The sequence below is a fragment of the Corvus brachyrhynchos genome, unplaced genomic scaffold (genome assembly GCF_000691975.1).
Source record: "Corvus brachyrhynchos isolate BGI_N302 unplaced genomic scaffold, ASM69197v1 scaffold283, whole genome shotgun sequence".
In the NCBI taxonomy this organism is placed as follows: Eukaryota; Metazoa; Chordata; class Aves; order Passeriformes; family Corvidae; genus Corvus; species Corvus brachyrhynchos.
Window position 1 is genome coordinate 3,688,328 of NW_008237409.1, and position 16,337 is coordinate 3,704,664.

General features: G+C 42.0%; 1 protein-coding gene across 2 annotated transcripts in view; it reads right to left on the bottom strand.

The window, feature by feature from the left end:
* Positions 1 to 16,337, bottom strand: part of SPECC1 (sperm antigen with calponin homology and coiled-coil domains 1) — a 77,467-nt gene that overhangs the window by 7,314 nt on the left and 53,816 nt on the right. For both annotated transcript variants that reach the window (XM_017731024.1, XM_017731023.1), the window contains 3 exons: positions 15,930 to 16,011; positions 13,382 to 13,532; positions 12,362 to 12,464 (listed from right to left, as the gene is read on the bottom strand). In XM_017731024.1, coding sequence (XP_017586513.1) covers positions 12,362 to 12,464; positions 13,382 to 13,532; positions 15,930 to 16,011 — 336 coding nt within the window. The remainder of the gene's footprint in view (positions 1 to 12,361; positions 12,465 to 13,381; positions 13,533 to 15,929; positions 16,012 to 16,337) is intronic.

A 16,337-nucleotide genomic window follows, 5' to 3' on the forward strand; every position in this document is an offset into this window, starting at 1 on the left:
TCTAATGGGCTCAGAAAGCAGCTGACATCCCCACACTGCACCAGCCACCATGCTGTACTGGGCTCTGTTAACATCTGTCAGCGGAGATAATACAAAAATGAGGCACTGGCTTGAACACCATCACAAGAAAAAAAAATAATTTGCTCTGAAGCTGCTTTGGCACTGCCTGTTCCATAAAGCTGCACCATGGAAGCCCATCTTTGTTGTGTATGGAATTGCCTGAAGCTGGATTATTCTGCTTTCTTGAAGTTTCAGACAAACAAGTTCCTTTCTATTTATCAATCTGCAGTTAGTGGGAAAGGATTGACTGCCAAGTTACAGAAGTGTTTTTACTGAGGCCAGTATGTTTTATCAGCAAATAGCCTATCATCAAATGCCAATATTCTCATTTTATATTGTAGGATAGAAATGGAAAATGGAGGTTGTTCCTCCCCTCTGCCAAAGGCCATGGAAACAGGAACAAACAGAGCCTTAGTTAAGCAACAGGACTAGACAAAAACGCAAGGCTTGTTTGTGCGGGAACGTTTTATCTATCCTCATTTTCACGATGCTATTAGGGGACATGTGAGATACAAAACTGCTCCTTCACACAGCGTTTCACTATCCCAGCATCAGTTTAATAATTTTACTTACCTTTGTAATTTTAAATCCACCTAAAGCTCTTCTCCTCTTCCCAAATCACAGTATCTACAAAGTGTTAATGTCTACGAAAGTCAGAACTAGGTCCAAAAATCCTCACCTCCCCAACAGCATTGTACAGACAGTCATCCTCAGAAACTTTTGTAGCTAAGTCTTACAAACAAGCAAAAGTTCAAGGATGGAGTTCTGCAGACCATATCTGAACCACAGATGAAATCTGTTGCAAAGTGGTTTGCCATAATCAACAGCCAAAACGAACTCAAATCTGAATTTTTGTCCTAAATGCAAACCCAAAACAAACGTTCAAAGGTTCAGCTCAACTGTTCAGTTCACAGTACAACAAAAAATACCTAGGCATACTCAAGCCCTCTTAGTTCCATTTTTACATCTAGCAAGAATCAATGAATTTTGGTTTTTGGGTTTTTTTTTCTCTAAACAAAGGCATTTTCATTTCATACACAGTATAAACCCCTCTCCCTGGCACTTCACCTTGGCTTCTTAGATACTTTTTGGTTTGGGATATAAGGACATGGTAAATGCAAAGTGATCTGTGTTTTGCTACACTGCAGCTTTATTTGTAATACCTCCCCACTCCACCACACCAAGAGGAATTAAGTCAAAATAGAGCCAACTCTGATTTCTCGGAAGATCTCTGGCTCCCCTGAAGCCATTAAAAAAAAAAAAAGGAAAACAATTTAGGGAATGAACACCTCGGAAACTATTCCCTTCTCTTGATTACTTTGGCAGTGGAACCCGTCTCAGTCCTGCTGCCACACCTCTCTCCCTATTCCTCAACACAGTCCCAGAATATATGGGAGCTATTTGTGTCCACGCTGGTTGTTAATGCACAAGCCCAAGCTGCAGGAGGGTGATTTCTGTGTCCCAGTGTGCTCACAGCAGAACCCCTACTCCAAGCTCTGAAAAACGACACGTGGCTTCCCATGAGATGCCCAGAAAGGATGGCACCACTCAGGAGGAAGATGCACCATCAGAACGAGTGCAGGGAGAAATGGGAAAATGGAGTAGGGATTCAGATCAAACTGAGTTGCAGCATTCACCAGGAAGGGGAGAAAAATTTGCTGTCATATGGCTACAGTACATCCTGTGGTCACTGGTACCCCAGGGTCTGTCCTCAGCACACCTGCAGTGTCACCAATCAGTGAAAACACTTAATTCTCTTCAAGCTCACAAGTGAACTCCTCTACATGCACTGGGAATGTTCAGAGACTGGAATCTGGAAGCACGGCTCCAAAGTGCCCAGTACGGTTTGTTTCTAGGAACATAAACTAAATTTAAAAAAGAATATCCAGGCAATGTTGTTTAGACAACAAATGTACAATCTAGGATATTAGTGTCAGGTCAAGCCTAAAAGACACAAAACACCTGGAAGTGATTGACCTTAGCCCCCCATCCTGGGAACAGGACCTTTGCCTGCAGATAACAGAGCCCTCAGAGAGCCATGGTAAAGACACCCAGGGAAATCTGTGTGATCTGTTCTCATTAAAAACAATTCCTTGTTTGTCTGAGAAAAAAAAACACCACCCCATTAGATTTCACTTGATCTTTGACTCCAAGCAAAAAGCAACAGTGACATCATGCACTCCTCATTACAGTCTGAGTACGTTACAATCCTGACACAAGATATTCCCACTATGCACATGTTACTGTGCCCACAGCAATGGCTCTCTGAGTCATAATTTTCTCCCTGAGACTCAAAATTATCAATTACAGACATGAATCAGCTTGAAGCTGGCCTGGAACTCTGTGGAAGAAAGCCTCCAATAAATATGACTTGAGCATCATTATTCCCACCCTCCCCTCAGCATCCACCATCCCCTCCTGCCTCTCCCAAGTCACTGGTATGGAATAGCACACCAGGAACCTGCCAGGGTGGCTGATCATGGAGGTTCAGCCCATGCAGAATATAAACTTAAAAACTTTAAAATAAGTATGTTGAATAAATAAAAGGGCATTGCCTTGTTTTTAATAGCAGCTCTCCCTCAAGTGGCTCAGCTTCCTGCTGTCCCTCCAGCTCATCAAAACCCAGACCCCCACAACTCCTCTTGAACAGCTCAGTATTTTTAAGTGGATATATTTAAACACATGTCTGAACAGGAGCCACAGCTCTGCACATCTGACCTCTCTAATGCAAAATGGATCAAGGTACCTTTGAAAGGCAACTTCCAAAGAGGACCCAAACCTACCCATCTTTAACAACAGCTGCACGAAACTGCAGATCTGATTTATTACACCCTAACTGGCTGGGGCCATGTTAATAGGGTTCAGCCAAAGAGGTTCTATTCATAAGAATCTTCAGGCTCTGAGTAGAAAAGTTCTAAACACTTCCTGAGAAACAACATGAGGGAAGGATGGCTCCTTTTAGCATGACCGAGCCTTCTGAACAAACAAAACACTCTTGTTCATCAGAAATGCTTCAGCAAAGATACGAAACATCTGGGCAATCTACTGGAAATATGGGTGAATGAGAAGTGTGGTCAGGTCTGGTTAACAGGGAGGAAAGGCACGAATGCCTGAAATTAAAGGCTGCCTGGATTCTTGTGTAATTGCAGGCTGCACCCAGATGACAATTGCACACAGCTCTTCTCAATGGGGAGCTGCAAGTCTGAAGTGATTTGCATATCACACTGAGTCCATCTAATGCCAGGAACCTTTCTGAATTCTCTTACCAATCTTTTTCTTTTAAATAGAATACAGGATAAAGTAATGCCTTTTGATTAAAAGAAATCAAAACAGCAGTGCTGTGTTTTGTATGGAGATTAAGTGGGTAGCCAAGACTGGGAAGGAAGCCAGGTGACCTCCTATCCTCCAGCCTGTATTAATATCCCTGGCTCAAATGGTTCAGGCAACTGCAGTCTCCATAAGAATTGCTCTAAATTTCTTTGAAACTTTGTGTTTCTATCCCATAATCCATATTTCTAATGCTTCTCTCAGCATGTCAGTAAGCCATGCATCTTATTGCTGATTACATAGGCATGGAACAACCGAGCTCAGATCACAAAATGCTCTCTGAAAATGCAGTTAAATCACGTAATAACAGCACTATGAACTGAAAAGGAACTGATGCCAGCTCTTTAAAAGTCACGCCATTTACGACATTTCTTTTTATAAAGAATCCCTGCTTCCCATCACATTCTAGGCTCTGTTTGCTCCTTCCTCCACTGCTGCCACAGGTGCTGCTTTGGGTTTACCACTCATCATTTGCTTCAGTAAGAGTGAATTAATGAGCCCTTTAGCAAAGACAAGATATTAGAGGATTTATGGCTGGGTTTTTTTTTTTTTTTTTTTTTTTGCAAAAGCATCAAACATCCATTTGCTACAGAATTCACATAGAGCAGAGACACTCAAATAGAGGAAATTTTAAAAGGATATTATGCATCCTACACAAATATGTTTCAGCTCCCAACTATTTCAGTCTCAAAAGCCAGAGAAGATACCAAAAAAGTCAGGCAGATCCAATTTTCTTACATCAACTTTCCTACTTGAGGCAGACTGGCAAGAATAGGTGGAAGATGCTCTCTAAAATTCTGTGTTTAGAACGAGGTTATCTGGACAGTAATTGTCCTACAGACACGATTCAGAGTGAATTGTAAAATGATCTGTGCACTCTTCAAACTCAACTCCTTCTTCCTGTGGTTCAGGACCTCTCCAAGGCAGCTTAGTTCTGGTTATTGTGGTTACAAAAGAGAGGTGGTGCTGAAATAGCTGAAATTTTCATGAAAATAAAAAGTGAAAGTAGTAGCAAATGGGAGACAGTTAAGGTAATAGTGATAAAGTAATTCTGGAACCTCCCTTTTCCTTTGCTTGCAAGGCAAGATCCTGCTGACACTGAAACCATCCCTGCAACCATGCATTGAGTAACCAAACAGCTCTATTTGTGCCTTCAGGTCTATTGCTCCTTTTTATTTGCATTTTTATATATAAAGACTGACTTTTTATAATGAAAACAAGTTCTAGTGAACAAGGATTGAGAGTAGCTGCTGGCACAGCATATAACACACAGTGGATGAATTTGGACCTTTCCTAGCAAATAATGTGAGTTGTTTTGAATGTAAATAACCCCGTGACAACATCCTCATTACTAGAAGACACCTACTTCAAAGGTCTCACTAAAGGTTAGTAAAGTTACAGGGGTTTGTACATATTCCTCAGTTTGGGTCTCAATTTATTGCTTTGCACGAGAGAGAGAGAGAGAGAGAGAGAGAGAAAACGTATAAAACTGATTTACAGGGAGCTGGTTGGTTGTTGCACAAACATACAGGACCAAATGAGAGCTGGTCTAAGCAGAAGCGATTTTATGGATGTGTCTGGGTCATTTCAGAGATGAGGTAACGGTGACAAAAGATATTTATCAAGTGTGACTGGTATTTCTGTAATTTCCACCACTCACATTCCGTGAAAAGGCAGAGCAAGAGTCAGTTCTGTCTGGAGAGGCAGAGGTGGATTACACAGCAAGACCAGGGGCTAAAGAGTTCTCCCTCTTGCAATAATCCCATTAGATATTGATGAGCTCTAGGTTTTGCTCTGCGTGTCTCTCGTGCTCTTCAGCCTAAATGACCCTTGTGATGCTGAAAGGCAACTCCCTGCTTGCCACACAACTGCCACTTCCATCAGTTTTCTCACCAGCTCCTATAAATGACACCGCTGCTGAATGCCACGGAGAAGAAACAGGCTGGGCTGAGCCCCTTCATTCCCAAGGCTGCAGCAGTGAAGATGCAGCAGCACAGCTCCAAGGACCACACAGATACTCTGGGGAGGAGGGGAGGGAGGAATTAGCTCCACTCTGTGTCCAAGACAGCAACACAGCTACTTCCTGCCTGGAGCCCTGGTGCAGAATTGCTAATGACCACACTGGCTGCTCCCACAGCCCTTTCTAATTATCTGTATTGAGAATTCAGAGATTAGGCATGTCCTGGAATTCCTGGGCCAAGGGGCAGGCTGCAGACTGTAGCAGGCTGAGGGTAGAGGATGGAAACAAGGTGGGGAGAGGTCCCACCAGCAAAGGTTACTGGTGGACCAGCAGCAGGGCCCAGCTGTCTGCCAGTTGAATTCCCAGTTTGGAGCTGTTCCAGCTGGTGACCAATCAGTTCAGTGTTTTCACTGATTGTCCGTGCATCCAGGCAACACAAGGGAAGAGTCTTGGACTTTGGGATGGACAGAATGTAAATGCTATTTTTAAAATCACCCAGCAGGACAGAAAGTTACGCATGAGAGAGCTGCATTTATTTTATCCCTCCAATCAAGAGCCTTCATTTACAGGATAAAGCCCTCTGTGTGAAAAAAAGTAGAGCTTGGCTCAAGTTATTTGGCTACCCTAGGGAAGCACGTTTGTGCACTGGCATCACTGAGAAGGGGGTTTGCACATTGGTCATCAGCCTGGTTATTCCCAACATGCCAAGATTTGGCTGCTGCATTTTAATTCCAGACACCAACCCTGGGTCCAGCTGGGACATACAGATAAACTGCATGTACACATCCAGCCATAAGTATTTTTATTTAGGAAAAGAACACTTTTTTTTGCTTGCTCAGCAGGCTCTGGCCAGCAGCCTCTGATTCTGGAAAAAAAATGGGACTATCTTGATATTTTCAGCCTGTATTTTCATGAATTAAAATCTTTCAAGATTGCCCTCTCTATCAGAGAGCATCTTTCCAAATATTACTGCAGTTTACATCCAGTTATACGGTTCTATGACCTATATTTTAACTGCTAGGAAGATCAAGGCAATGCTATAATATAAGAATACCAAGGTCACAAAGATGGTCCATAGGAGACTTGGGAGCAGAATTCCTCACCAATGTATTATCAATTTTTATTTAAACACAGGAAAATCTCTCCTATCTCAAGAGCTATTAGCAAAACTCCTTTCAACTTTTGTACGGATAGGAAAAGTCAACATCCTCCTCTTCATCAAAGATCAGAGAAACACAGAGAGAGCCAGAAACTTCATCCACTTCTCAGAAGCTCCCAGAATATACTAGTAACTTCCTGGGAAAAACCCATTGCTTGCATATCCTGCTTCTCGACAAGTGCTGTGGACAAGTGCTGTGGACACAGAGCTCTGGAAGCTTGTGCAGCCTCTCAGAACAGAAGGGCTGGCACTGGGACTTCAGGGGACGTGTCACTGTGCACCAAACAAGGCTGTGTCACTGGTGTGACTCAATGCTTTTTCCTGCTGGCTCAGCAGGCTCTAATCTCAGGCACACAGGTTGGTGTGGTACAAGGGAAATCTCTCCAGCCCTGCCCAGAACAGAGACTCTGCCATGAACTGAATGAATGAATGGATGGCTGCCATGCCAGTCTGGAGGGGGGTTCTGTGCAGGTGTTTTTCTTCACCCACATCACACAGCCCAGGAGTTATTTGTTTTGCTGTTAATCTTCACAAGACCACAGTACTGTGGGAATTCCAGCCTTTCCAGGCTGCACATAAACTGTGCAGAACAGCAGATGGGATTTAGCTCCTTGCTTAGAAAAGTGAACCTGTTCATGTGTTCCTCAGTGTTGCTGCTAAATTTAGATAGAAACCTGTTTAGTTTAGACAGAAACCTGAGAGAGAGGTTGATACAATTTGGAAATGCACTGAAACAGTTTTAGGCTACTTGTTGACAGGAATACAAAATGTAATGTAGAACGTGCACGTCTGGTGATTAAGAAACCACTGAGTTCTCTTCTGTATTTCCTTAGGACAGGGCACAGCTGTGCTGGGATTCTCAAGGCTTTAAAACTAAGCTCCATTATACTGGTGTCAAAGGAAGTGTTTGTGCGAGCCAAGTCCCAGGAATTACATTCTGACCAGGTTCAGAGGGTTGATCCTGGGTTTTGTCTCACTCAGCTCTAATTCTGGTGAAGAATCAACTCTGCTGGAACCACCAGCCTGATCACCAACCCTGAGGATTGTGGTAGCATTTATATATTTTTATATATATATATATATATATATATTTACATTATTTACACAGCTCTGTTCACTCTCTGCAGCCCAAGATGATGCCTGTGAGGCAGAATGCTCAGCTGACAGTTAGGAAAGATTAATGCCCAAGTACACAGAGAATGTCAACTCCTCACACTAATGACGTACAAAGAAGTAACAGACTTCTTGTTTCTAAATATAACCCTTATTTTCCAGAATAAAGAAGAAATCTTCAAACATGGATGTGTTGAAGTACAACTGGCCACGAAGGAGGATCTTTTGAGATCAGCTGGGATCGCCTATAAAGCAGGTCCTCACAAAGTGCAGCCCCAGGAATGCACCTGCAGTCCAAAAATTCCCATCCTGGCTGTGTGACCCAGCAGAGTCCATCTCCCAAAGGAGAATGGTCCCATGACCACCTGACCAGAGGGAATATGTTATGTCCATCTTTGTGCATCTTTGGGTCACACTTAATCCGTGCTGGATCTCATCCAGGCAGCAAACAAGGAAAAAAAGCATCAGGAAAAGCAGGGGCTAACAACATGGAATAGGGCTTGAGAACAAGGAGGCTTTGGAGGAAATACTGCCTAGCATAAAAAGAAAAGGAATGTGAATTCCTGTGAGAAAAAGCAAGCCACAAATTCGTAAACAAAAAGCTGGTATTAGTCTTAGTTTAAACTGAACACAAAAGGATAAAGAGCTTTATATTACACCCACTGCCAAACCACCAGTCGAGCAGTCTCTTGCTATAGTTGCTTGACAAACAGCAAATACTGCAACAGCTTTATTTTCCTTCCTAAGCTTTTGTATCTCTGCTCCATGAAGAGCTGCCTTGATCCACAGCTGGGGCACTGACACTGCCATAGGGAGGTGATACAGTGCAATGGCTTGAAAGCACAGCTCAAGAATACATGAAACACAAACACCTTCAGAGCTACAGCTGGCACTTCCCTTTATCAGTTCTAGGACATTCCTTGTCTGCTCCTGTTTATCATTCTTCTACCTGAAACAACCACAGAGCTTTACTGCAAGAGATGGTGGATCTTCAACCAGTGGTGGATCCCAAATAGGTCCTGTTAAACCAAACGTAACTTGGAACAAAAGAATAACCACGAAAATGCATGGGAGGGAAGAGCCAGTCTCAGATCCTCTTTTCCTCTGTGCCACAGGAAGGGTGTGTAGTGGTCGGAAAGAGCATGAAAATAGTTCTTTTAAGCAAACCATATTCATTAACATGGTAGCAATTCCTTCCCCTCTGGAGAGAGTGTGTGTGGCAGAAACAATAATCCTCAATTCTAATGATCACGGGTTAAGTGCCTCAAAGTTCTGTGTTTTCGCAATACATCTGTGAATAGCAATAGGCTTTAATCTAGAGAGGTTTGGCCCCTTGACAGATGGTCTCCACAGAGAGAATCAGGCCACTTAAATGACACCACAGTCACTAATGACATGATTATGGAAGGTGATAATGCAACAAGAATGACTCTCAGCAGCTTCCAGGAGTTCCAGCTCACAGGAACTGAGCCTGTTAGAAAAGAGGCACCCAATTCCTACTTCACACTGCTGCTGGGATGTATCATCTTTTTAAACAGATGGAAAAAAACCCACAAGACAACAGAGAAAAAGCTATTTTAACACAAATAGCATACTCTCAGCAGGCTTTGTGGTTTAAAGGACTTGTGGTAAATGACTTTCAGAGCCACAAAAGCATTTCTCAAGCTTGGTCACCTCATGACCCTACATTACACACCATGATGTCAACAAACTCAGAGAGGCAGAAGGAACAGCCTGTGTATGGCTGGCAAAAGAGAGCCTGTGCCAGTGCACAATTCTTATAGGGAACCATAGGTTAGATTAGTTCCTTAAGGTGGAGATTTTCCACCAGGAAGTTTTGCACAAAGACACTGAGCCCAAAGCCTGATTTCACCACAATTCTTGCTACTACTGAGACTTTTTTAGCACCTCCCCCGCATAGTTACTCAGAATCAGTGGCCAAAATGCCAGATAATATTCATCTGGGCACCAAAACATGACAATTGAAACAACATGATGGATCATACCCCAGTTTATGCAATCCCACTTTCATATTCTTTTCTCCCAGTCATTAAATTGAATTTCCACTTTATTTTCACTCTAGTGATTCTGTTTTCATTTTTCCAATACTCTTTCTCCTTAGTATGCATACATTTTTGATATCAAATCCCTGTTTAAACAGGGATCTTAGAATTGACATAGCCAGTTACAGAAACATAGATGCTTTCAATGTTTCCCTTCAGTTACTGTAAACTCATGCAATTTCTTTTTTTAAAAAGCAAACAAAACCCTCCAGGCCACTGCTAATTTGTGCTGCACTTCTCCCAACTCACACCAGTGTCCCTGGTTTGTTTTACAAGATTGCCTCCTGGGGAACACGCTGAAGTTCAAAGCCAGGGAATGTTCCCACTGTAGTCCATGCAAGGACACTTTATGACTGGACTCAATCTTAAACTACATTAAACTAAATGATTCTATGTTTGCCAGGAGCAGGATGACAATTTCTATCTACAGCATAAGTTTTGTGTGAATTAAAGTGTTTAAAAAGTGTGCTGGTCCCTAGGTCTCATCCCCAGATACCTTCCTAGGTCCCTAATTCAGCTTTCCTCAGGGAATCTGGGACATGGGGAATGAGAGTATCAGTTATTCTAATCCATTTTGCTCATACTGCTTAATGAAATCGTAATTTAAACAGAAAGGAATCCCCCCTCTTCCCCCTCAGCTCAGATGAGGAACTGCTATCACACATTCTGCCACTGAAAACAGAAGTTAGGCAGCCGAGCAGAAAGCTTTTTATGCTCTCATTCTACTGTGCCACAGGGCTGAAAAGAGTTTGCATCCAAACTTTTCCCTGGTTCTGGGCTTCATGTGAGGAATTACATGACAGATTATCCTGGAATTTGCACAGATGATGCCTCACAGACAGGGGTGTTATCTCTGGGAAAGAAGTCATGCACATCATCGGGGTTCTGCTCTGTGCAGCTCATTACCTCATTCCACCCTTGCAGTGGCTGAGGCAGGAAGGAGGATGACGTTCTTTACTCCACTTCTTGTACACAAGGATGATAAAAACTCCCTGTGGAGCTTAACATCAGCCTTATCATGGGAGGGCAAGGGTCTGGGAAAAGCAAGTTCATGACGAGTTAGTGAATGCACAGCAAGGAGTGCAATGGCAATGAGAAGCTGAGGAAGAATGTCCAAGAGAGAATCCCTCTAAACAAAGCAGTGAAGGTAGAGAGGCAAAATTCTCACCATAAATCAATACTGTGATTGGGCCTTGGTTCTTCTGACTTTAATATCTACCCTGAGATGTCACATGGGCCTCTATATTTGCAAAGCCACATCATTATTTCTAAAGTCAATTATTTCTAATTGACTAAATTCATTTAGTCGAACTTGGGTGTAAAGCAGAGAAAGAAACCTACAGGCTGATGCTCAGAGAACATTTCTAACAGCAAACTCATCAGAGTTAGATTGTTTTAAGAGAGTGGAAGCAGCTCACCACGGGTGCCATTTCAAACAAAAAAGGGCAACACTGCCAGGAGAAAGTGTTATTTGAGAGAAGGGTTTGCTGGCTTAAGAGAAATTAGACTTGGAAAAGTTGTATTTCATTAATTGTTTTCTGAGGACTGCATGGGAATGTTCCCACATACTTTCAAATCCAAGCCCAGGAGAATTTTAGTAGAGGAGACAGAAAATAAATCATCACAGCGTAGAACACACAATCAGCACTGCAGCCTTTGAGGCAGTATCACAGAACTGGAGGCTAAACTCTCACCCTGGCCTTATTCTTTCGAAGCTGGGTCTAAAGTCAAGAGCTTTCTCCAGTACCTGTCCTTCTGGGGAACTGCTGCAAGCCAGATGAACCCACCAGTGCTAAGAAACAACTGAAAGGAAAGCTACTGTCTTCTCTTCCAAACTCCTGCACCCTGCAGCTAATGCCTCACAAAGAGCCGGCTGGGAAGAAAAAAAATATTTTATTATTGACTTTAAAAGATGGAGTCTGCTTTTATTAGAGACTTGCTCCAGGGTGCACATCATGTGGTGATAACTGCTTTTGTCTTCTGCTCCAAGTAACAAACAATATTATTCTTCAGGAAAAAACCTCCCAACATTATACCAAACCAAGACTTCCCTGCACACCCAGCACCTACCACAGGATGGAATATTGTCTGTAATTGCCTTCCTTGCAGAACCAAAGGCTTAACTCAACTGCACACCAACACGAGCCAGGCAAGCACAGCAATGGCCACGCAAGACCTGGACAAACCATTATTGCTGCTGAACAGTGAAAATCACTCTGCAAAGAAATGAGACAGCCTCAGGCAGTCTTTGTAAAATCAAGGTGCAAACTTCATTTGGTCAAGGCCACACAATGAAATATTTCTTTGGCTTTGCAGACAGGACTAAAGAACAAACTCACACAATAATGTATTGCCCACAGAAACCTATAGAAAAAATATTAGGATGTACTTTCAAAAACTGATGCCAAATTGAGGCTGCTGCACATACACACTCTGCTTCTCACCATCAGCAACCTTTGGTGCAGTAAATATTTTGGTGGCTGTACACAAATTACTTATGACAAGGCAGTTTTGGGGACTGCAGTGTTAAAGAAATCTGAAGGAAGAGGATGGAAACACCCCATGGAACTAAACATGCAAAAACCAACACACAGTAATATTCATATTTCTTTGAAGTGACATTGCTTACTGCACGCCTGTAGGAAAGTGATTTAAGTAGAAAGGTACCTATTCCCTTACCTGGTAACCTTCAGTCTTCTTTTGGCACCATTTCAACAAAGCATTCCTCTTGGAACCCCCATACTCCCGAGCCAGGGCTGCCAAAGGGTCCTTCCTCTCCACACTAAACCAGGGAAGAAGGGAGAAAACAATAAATACATTTGAAATCTCTTAATTTTTACCAGTGAGTAAATAATATCTGTATGACAAAGCAGAATGGCAGCACAGAACATGAACATAAACCAGACTGAATTAGCTTTTGGTGCTTGCATTTAGTATTTTCCTTTACACAAGGCAAATTCAGGTGATGTCACTGCACACAAAGAGCTGAAAAAACAGAACCTGTGGATATCCAGTGGTGTGTGTTAACCAAACATTTCTGCTCTTATTTTCATCAGCTTTACTTATACAATTTTCAAGTAATCTCTTTATTTTATATATTGAAAACTAGGATTTAGGGTGTAAAATTGAGAGAAACTGCCTAAAGAATCTGTAACAGCAAGGTCACACCCAATAGAGCTGCTGCAGAACAAGTTCTTGAAGAAAATGAAAAATGTGAAAGCTGAGGACAGTTGAAGGCCAACAATCAAAACACCCACAACTGTCTCCACTCTACAACTTCTACTGGTGGAAATAATGGTGGAGATCACGAGGAAAATGTATGTTTTTTCTCAGGAGAGACGAAAATTATGTGTCCAATTTCCTCCAGCCCTCAGAGCCTTTGGATTTTAGCTCACCACAACATGAAAAATGACAGTAAGATAATGAGGGCTGACCACATGTACACGATGGAATTCCTGTGTACAACTCAGTAGCTCCTGAAAGCTTGCTATCCTCATTTCCTCATTTCTCATCTTACAGATAACTGTGATCATTACAATCTGAATTTTGCTATCTGGATCTGACAGAACCTGGTAATTCCCAAAAACCAGCCAGCAGAGTCTGCTCTGGAGACAGGATCCTCCAGATTAAAATATTTATCTTGGTGACAAGGTAATGCTGTTGGTCTTTGCTGTTTTTCCCAGGAAACTGGGCTGGTACCTGAGTTTGCTTTGGGGTTTCAAGCAGCTGGGGGTAGAGGAAAGCATCCTGCTGCTGAAGGCCATCGGGGGTTTGCTCAGGGATTCCAGGGAGGGGCTTTTGCGGAGGTAATGGTCTGGTTTCAGCTCTTCATTTCTCCCCTTCAGAAGGTCTGTGGGAATTAAAAAAAAAAAGCTGTCAGTTTGCAGCCTGAGGAATTTGATTAATCACTGTGCTGCCACCCCAGCACACAATATGTAGTCTGTTGTTTTGATTCTAAACAAATGTACTCATTTGTTCATTAAACACACATGGGGCTAGGAAACCTTGAGCAGATTAGAGGTGACCACAACAAGGAATGGCTTTGATGACTTCAACAGTACAGGCTGCCTGGTTTCCTGTGATTGATACTCCTGCTGGGGGGTAGGGGCCTCAGGTGAATGAAGGGAAATACCAAAATCTACAGTCCTCAAGGTTCAAAAGCTGAGCACCAGATATCTTCACCAGATGACTGAACAGCCCTAGCACAATGATTTCTTTTCTGCCATTAGCAGACTTGTAACAAGAAAGCCTCTTGTCTCCTGAATACAACCCAGGGAAAGGCACTTATTCCACACGGTGTCTGGCATCCACTCTGACAAAACTTTGGGAAGGCTCAATATATTCCCAGCAGATGCATCTGTATTTTTCTTACACACATTATGTATATTTACAGAAAGTATTTATGATATATATTGTAATACAGTCAAAAGGAAATCATTGCCCATCAATACATGAGGTGATGTAAGAAGCCAGGACTGCACATCATGTTGTCAGAAATTAACTGAATATGGGACACCACTTCTTCTTCTCTTTTTCAGTCACCTCCCTATAATAATTATCAATTAATGCCATATCACCAAGGTGTGAATTCCCTCTTAGCTTCAGCTCCCTTTGACGTCTGGGTGCTAGAAATTCCAGATGGAGCCAGTAAACCTCTGACTCTCAAAGATCACAGCCAAAGACCAGCTCTGGGTGAAGTAATCCATGCTCCTCTCCAACTATGTAACATTTGGGTCATATTAGGGACATCACAGAACCCTGCTGTGACACTGGTCAGATGGAATCAGCCAGAAGATTTTTATTATGGAGACTACTTCACTCTGAATTTCCTTGGGGATAATTTTTGATTCAGTGCTGTTTGCATAGGGCTTGGATCAACTGCCTTCTATGATTATTTAGATTGGAACCAGAGCTATTATAGCTTTACAGTGAGTAAGCCTTTGCTATGGATTATTGGAACTAAATTAAATCCAGGTAGAAAGAGAAGCTGTAAATACAGGAACTTGTTAGATAAGCAACCATAAATTTTTACCATACAATGGCTTATAAAATATATGTTGATTTTAACAGATTTTCACAGAACAACTGTCTATGGGTAATAACAGAAATTATCCATGGCCCAGAGTGGGATATTTATTGTCAAGGACTGGCATTATATTACACAGCTGATAAATTATTTCACTCTACAGTAAACTGGTAGAGATTAAAAAGGTCTTATGTTGTGTTTGGGATCTATACACTCATGCAAGACTTCCTGGAAACCAACTGATACAAGTAAATAAACCCTGTCCATTCCCCTAGACAGAAGCAGACACTTCTGCTTGCTTAGCATTTGCTCCTGCAGGAGAAACCAGTAACACATACAAGATGTTACTTGTTTATGCTGCCATCTACCCTATAATCTGTTTTGCTGTTCTCCATCTCTGAGTGATGGAAGTGGAGCCTTGGCAGAACATCTGAAGAGTCTAAAAATGAAGCCAGGTTCTAATTTCTCCCCTGTATTAGCAAACAATTGCAGAAAATCCGGGCTACCAATCAAGAAGTTGTGACTGATTTTCTTTTTTTGTCCATCCCTGCAGTTTCACGACAGGAATATAATATTTCATCTGTCCTTAAAAGTTCAAGAACCTGTTGTTGCTAGCTTTGATTCCAACGCAACAACTACATTCAGGACCAGATAATCAAAATAAAGGGCCCTGGAGAAAATGGGAAACAAACACTGGTAGAAAAGAATATTAAATGACAAGAGAACAAAAGCAAAGTGTGAAATGAAAACAAACTCATCTCTTGAGAACTCTTAAAACAAATTATTTCCAGCCCAAATATGACTGCTCCTAAAAGACTCACATCGGTATCTGAAATGTTTGATGTATTTCAAATGAAGCTCAATTTAAAAACAAATAAACCCTCAGAAGACAGTGCTTTGGGCTTGTTCCAGAGACATACATGTTGAACAAAATCCAACCCTCTCCAGTTCCACAGTGTGGATTAGAGAGGTGCCGTGGATACTTTGGAATAAAGAAGGCGAGTTTGTGTTGGCAAACCACAATAAATCAGCTATTTTTTAGTTATGATCAAGATGGGAACAGAAGCACAACAAAATTAATAAGGTCTATAAAACAAAGACACTTTCCAGGTTTCCTTTGACCATGTAAGAAGAGGAAAAATGGCTCAGGCAGAGGCCAACAGTTAATAACAAGTTTAATTAACAAAAAGAGGCAGTATCTGTATATTTATCACAACTTACCTGCCAGAGGGAGGTCTGACAGATCTGCGTGTCTGGCAATGCCCTTGCTGGCTGGCTTGGCATTGTTATAGACAGAATGTCTCTGTGAAACAAAGGTACAAAAGGTAATTAAAGAAGTAATGGCCATCATGCTGAAATAGGTGAGCAGAAAGAAGTTTCTGCTATCTCAAGATCACAAAGCACGTGGAGAGACATGAAAACCTTTCAGCAGGGTATCAGCTAGACCTAGAGCTGGGTAAATAACCGTGAAAAGTAAAAGGACAAAGGGACAATATTTTACCTGGTACTACATTTGCTCCTGAACCATTTCACACTTCTATTTGTACCATTTTTTCTCTTATCAAACACAATTTAGTGTCACAAACCAAAAGTAAGGATGCCTGTGCTCAACCCTGACTCTGTTCCCTA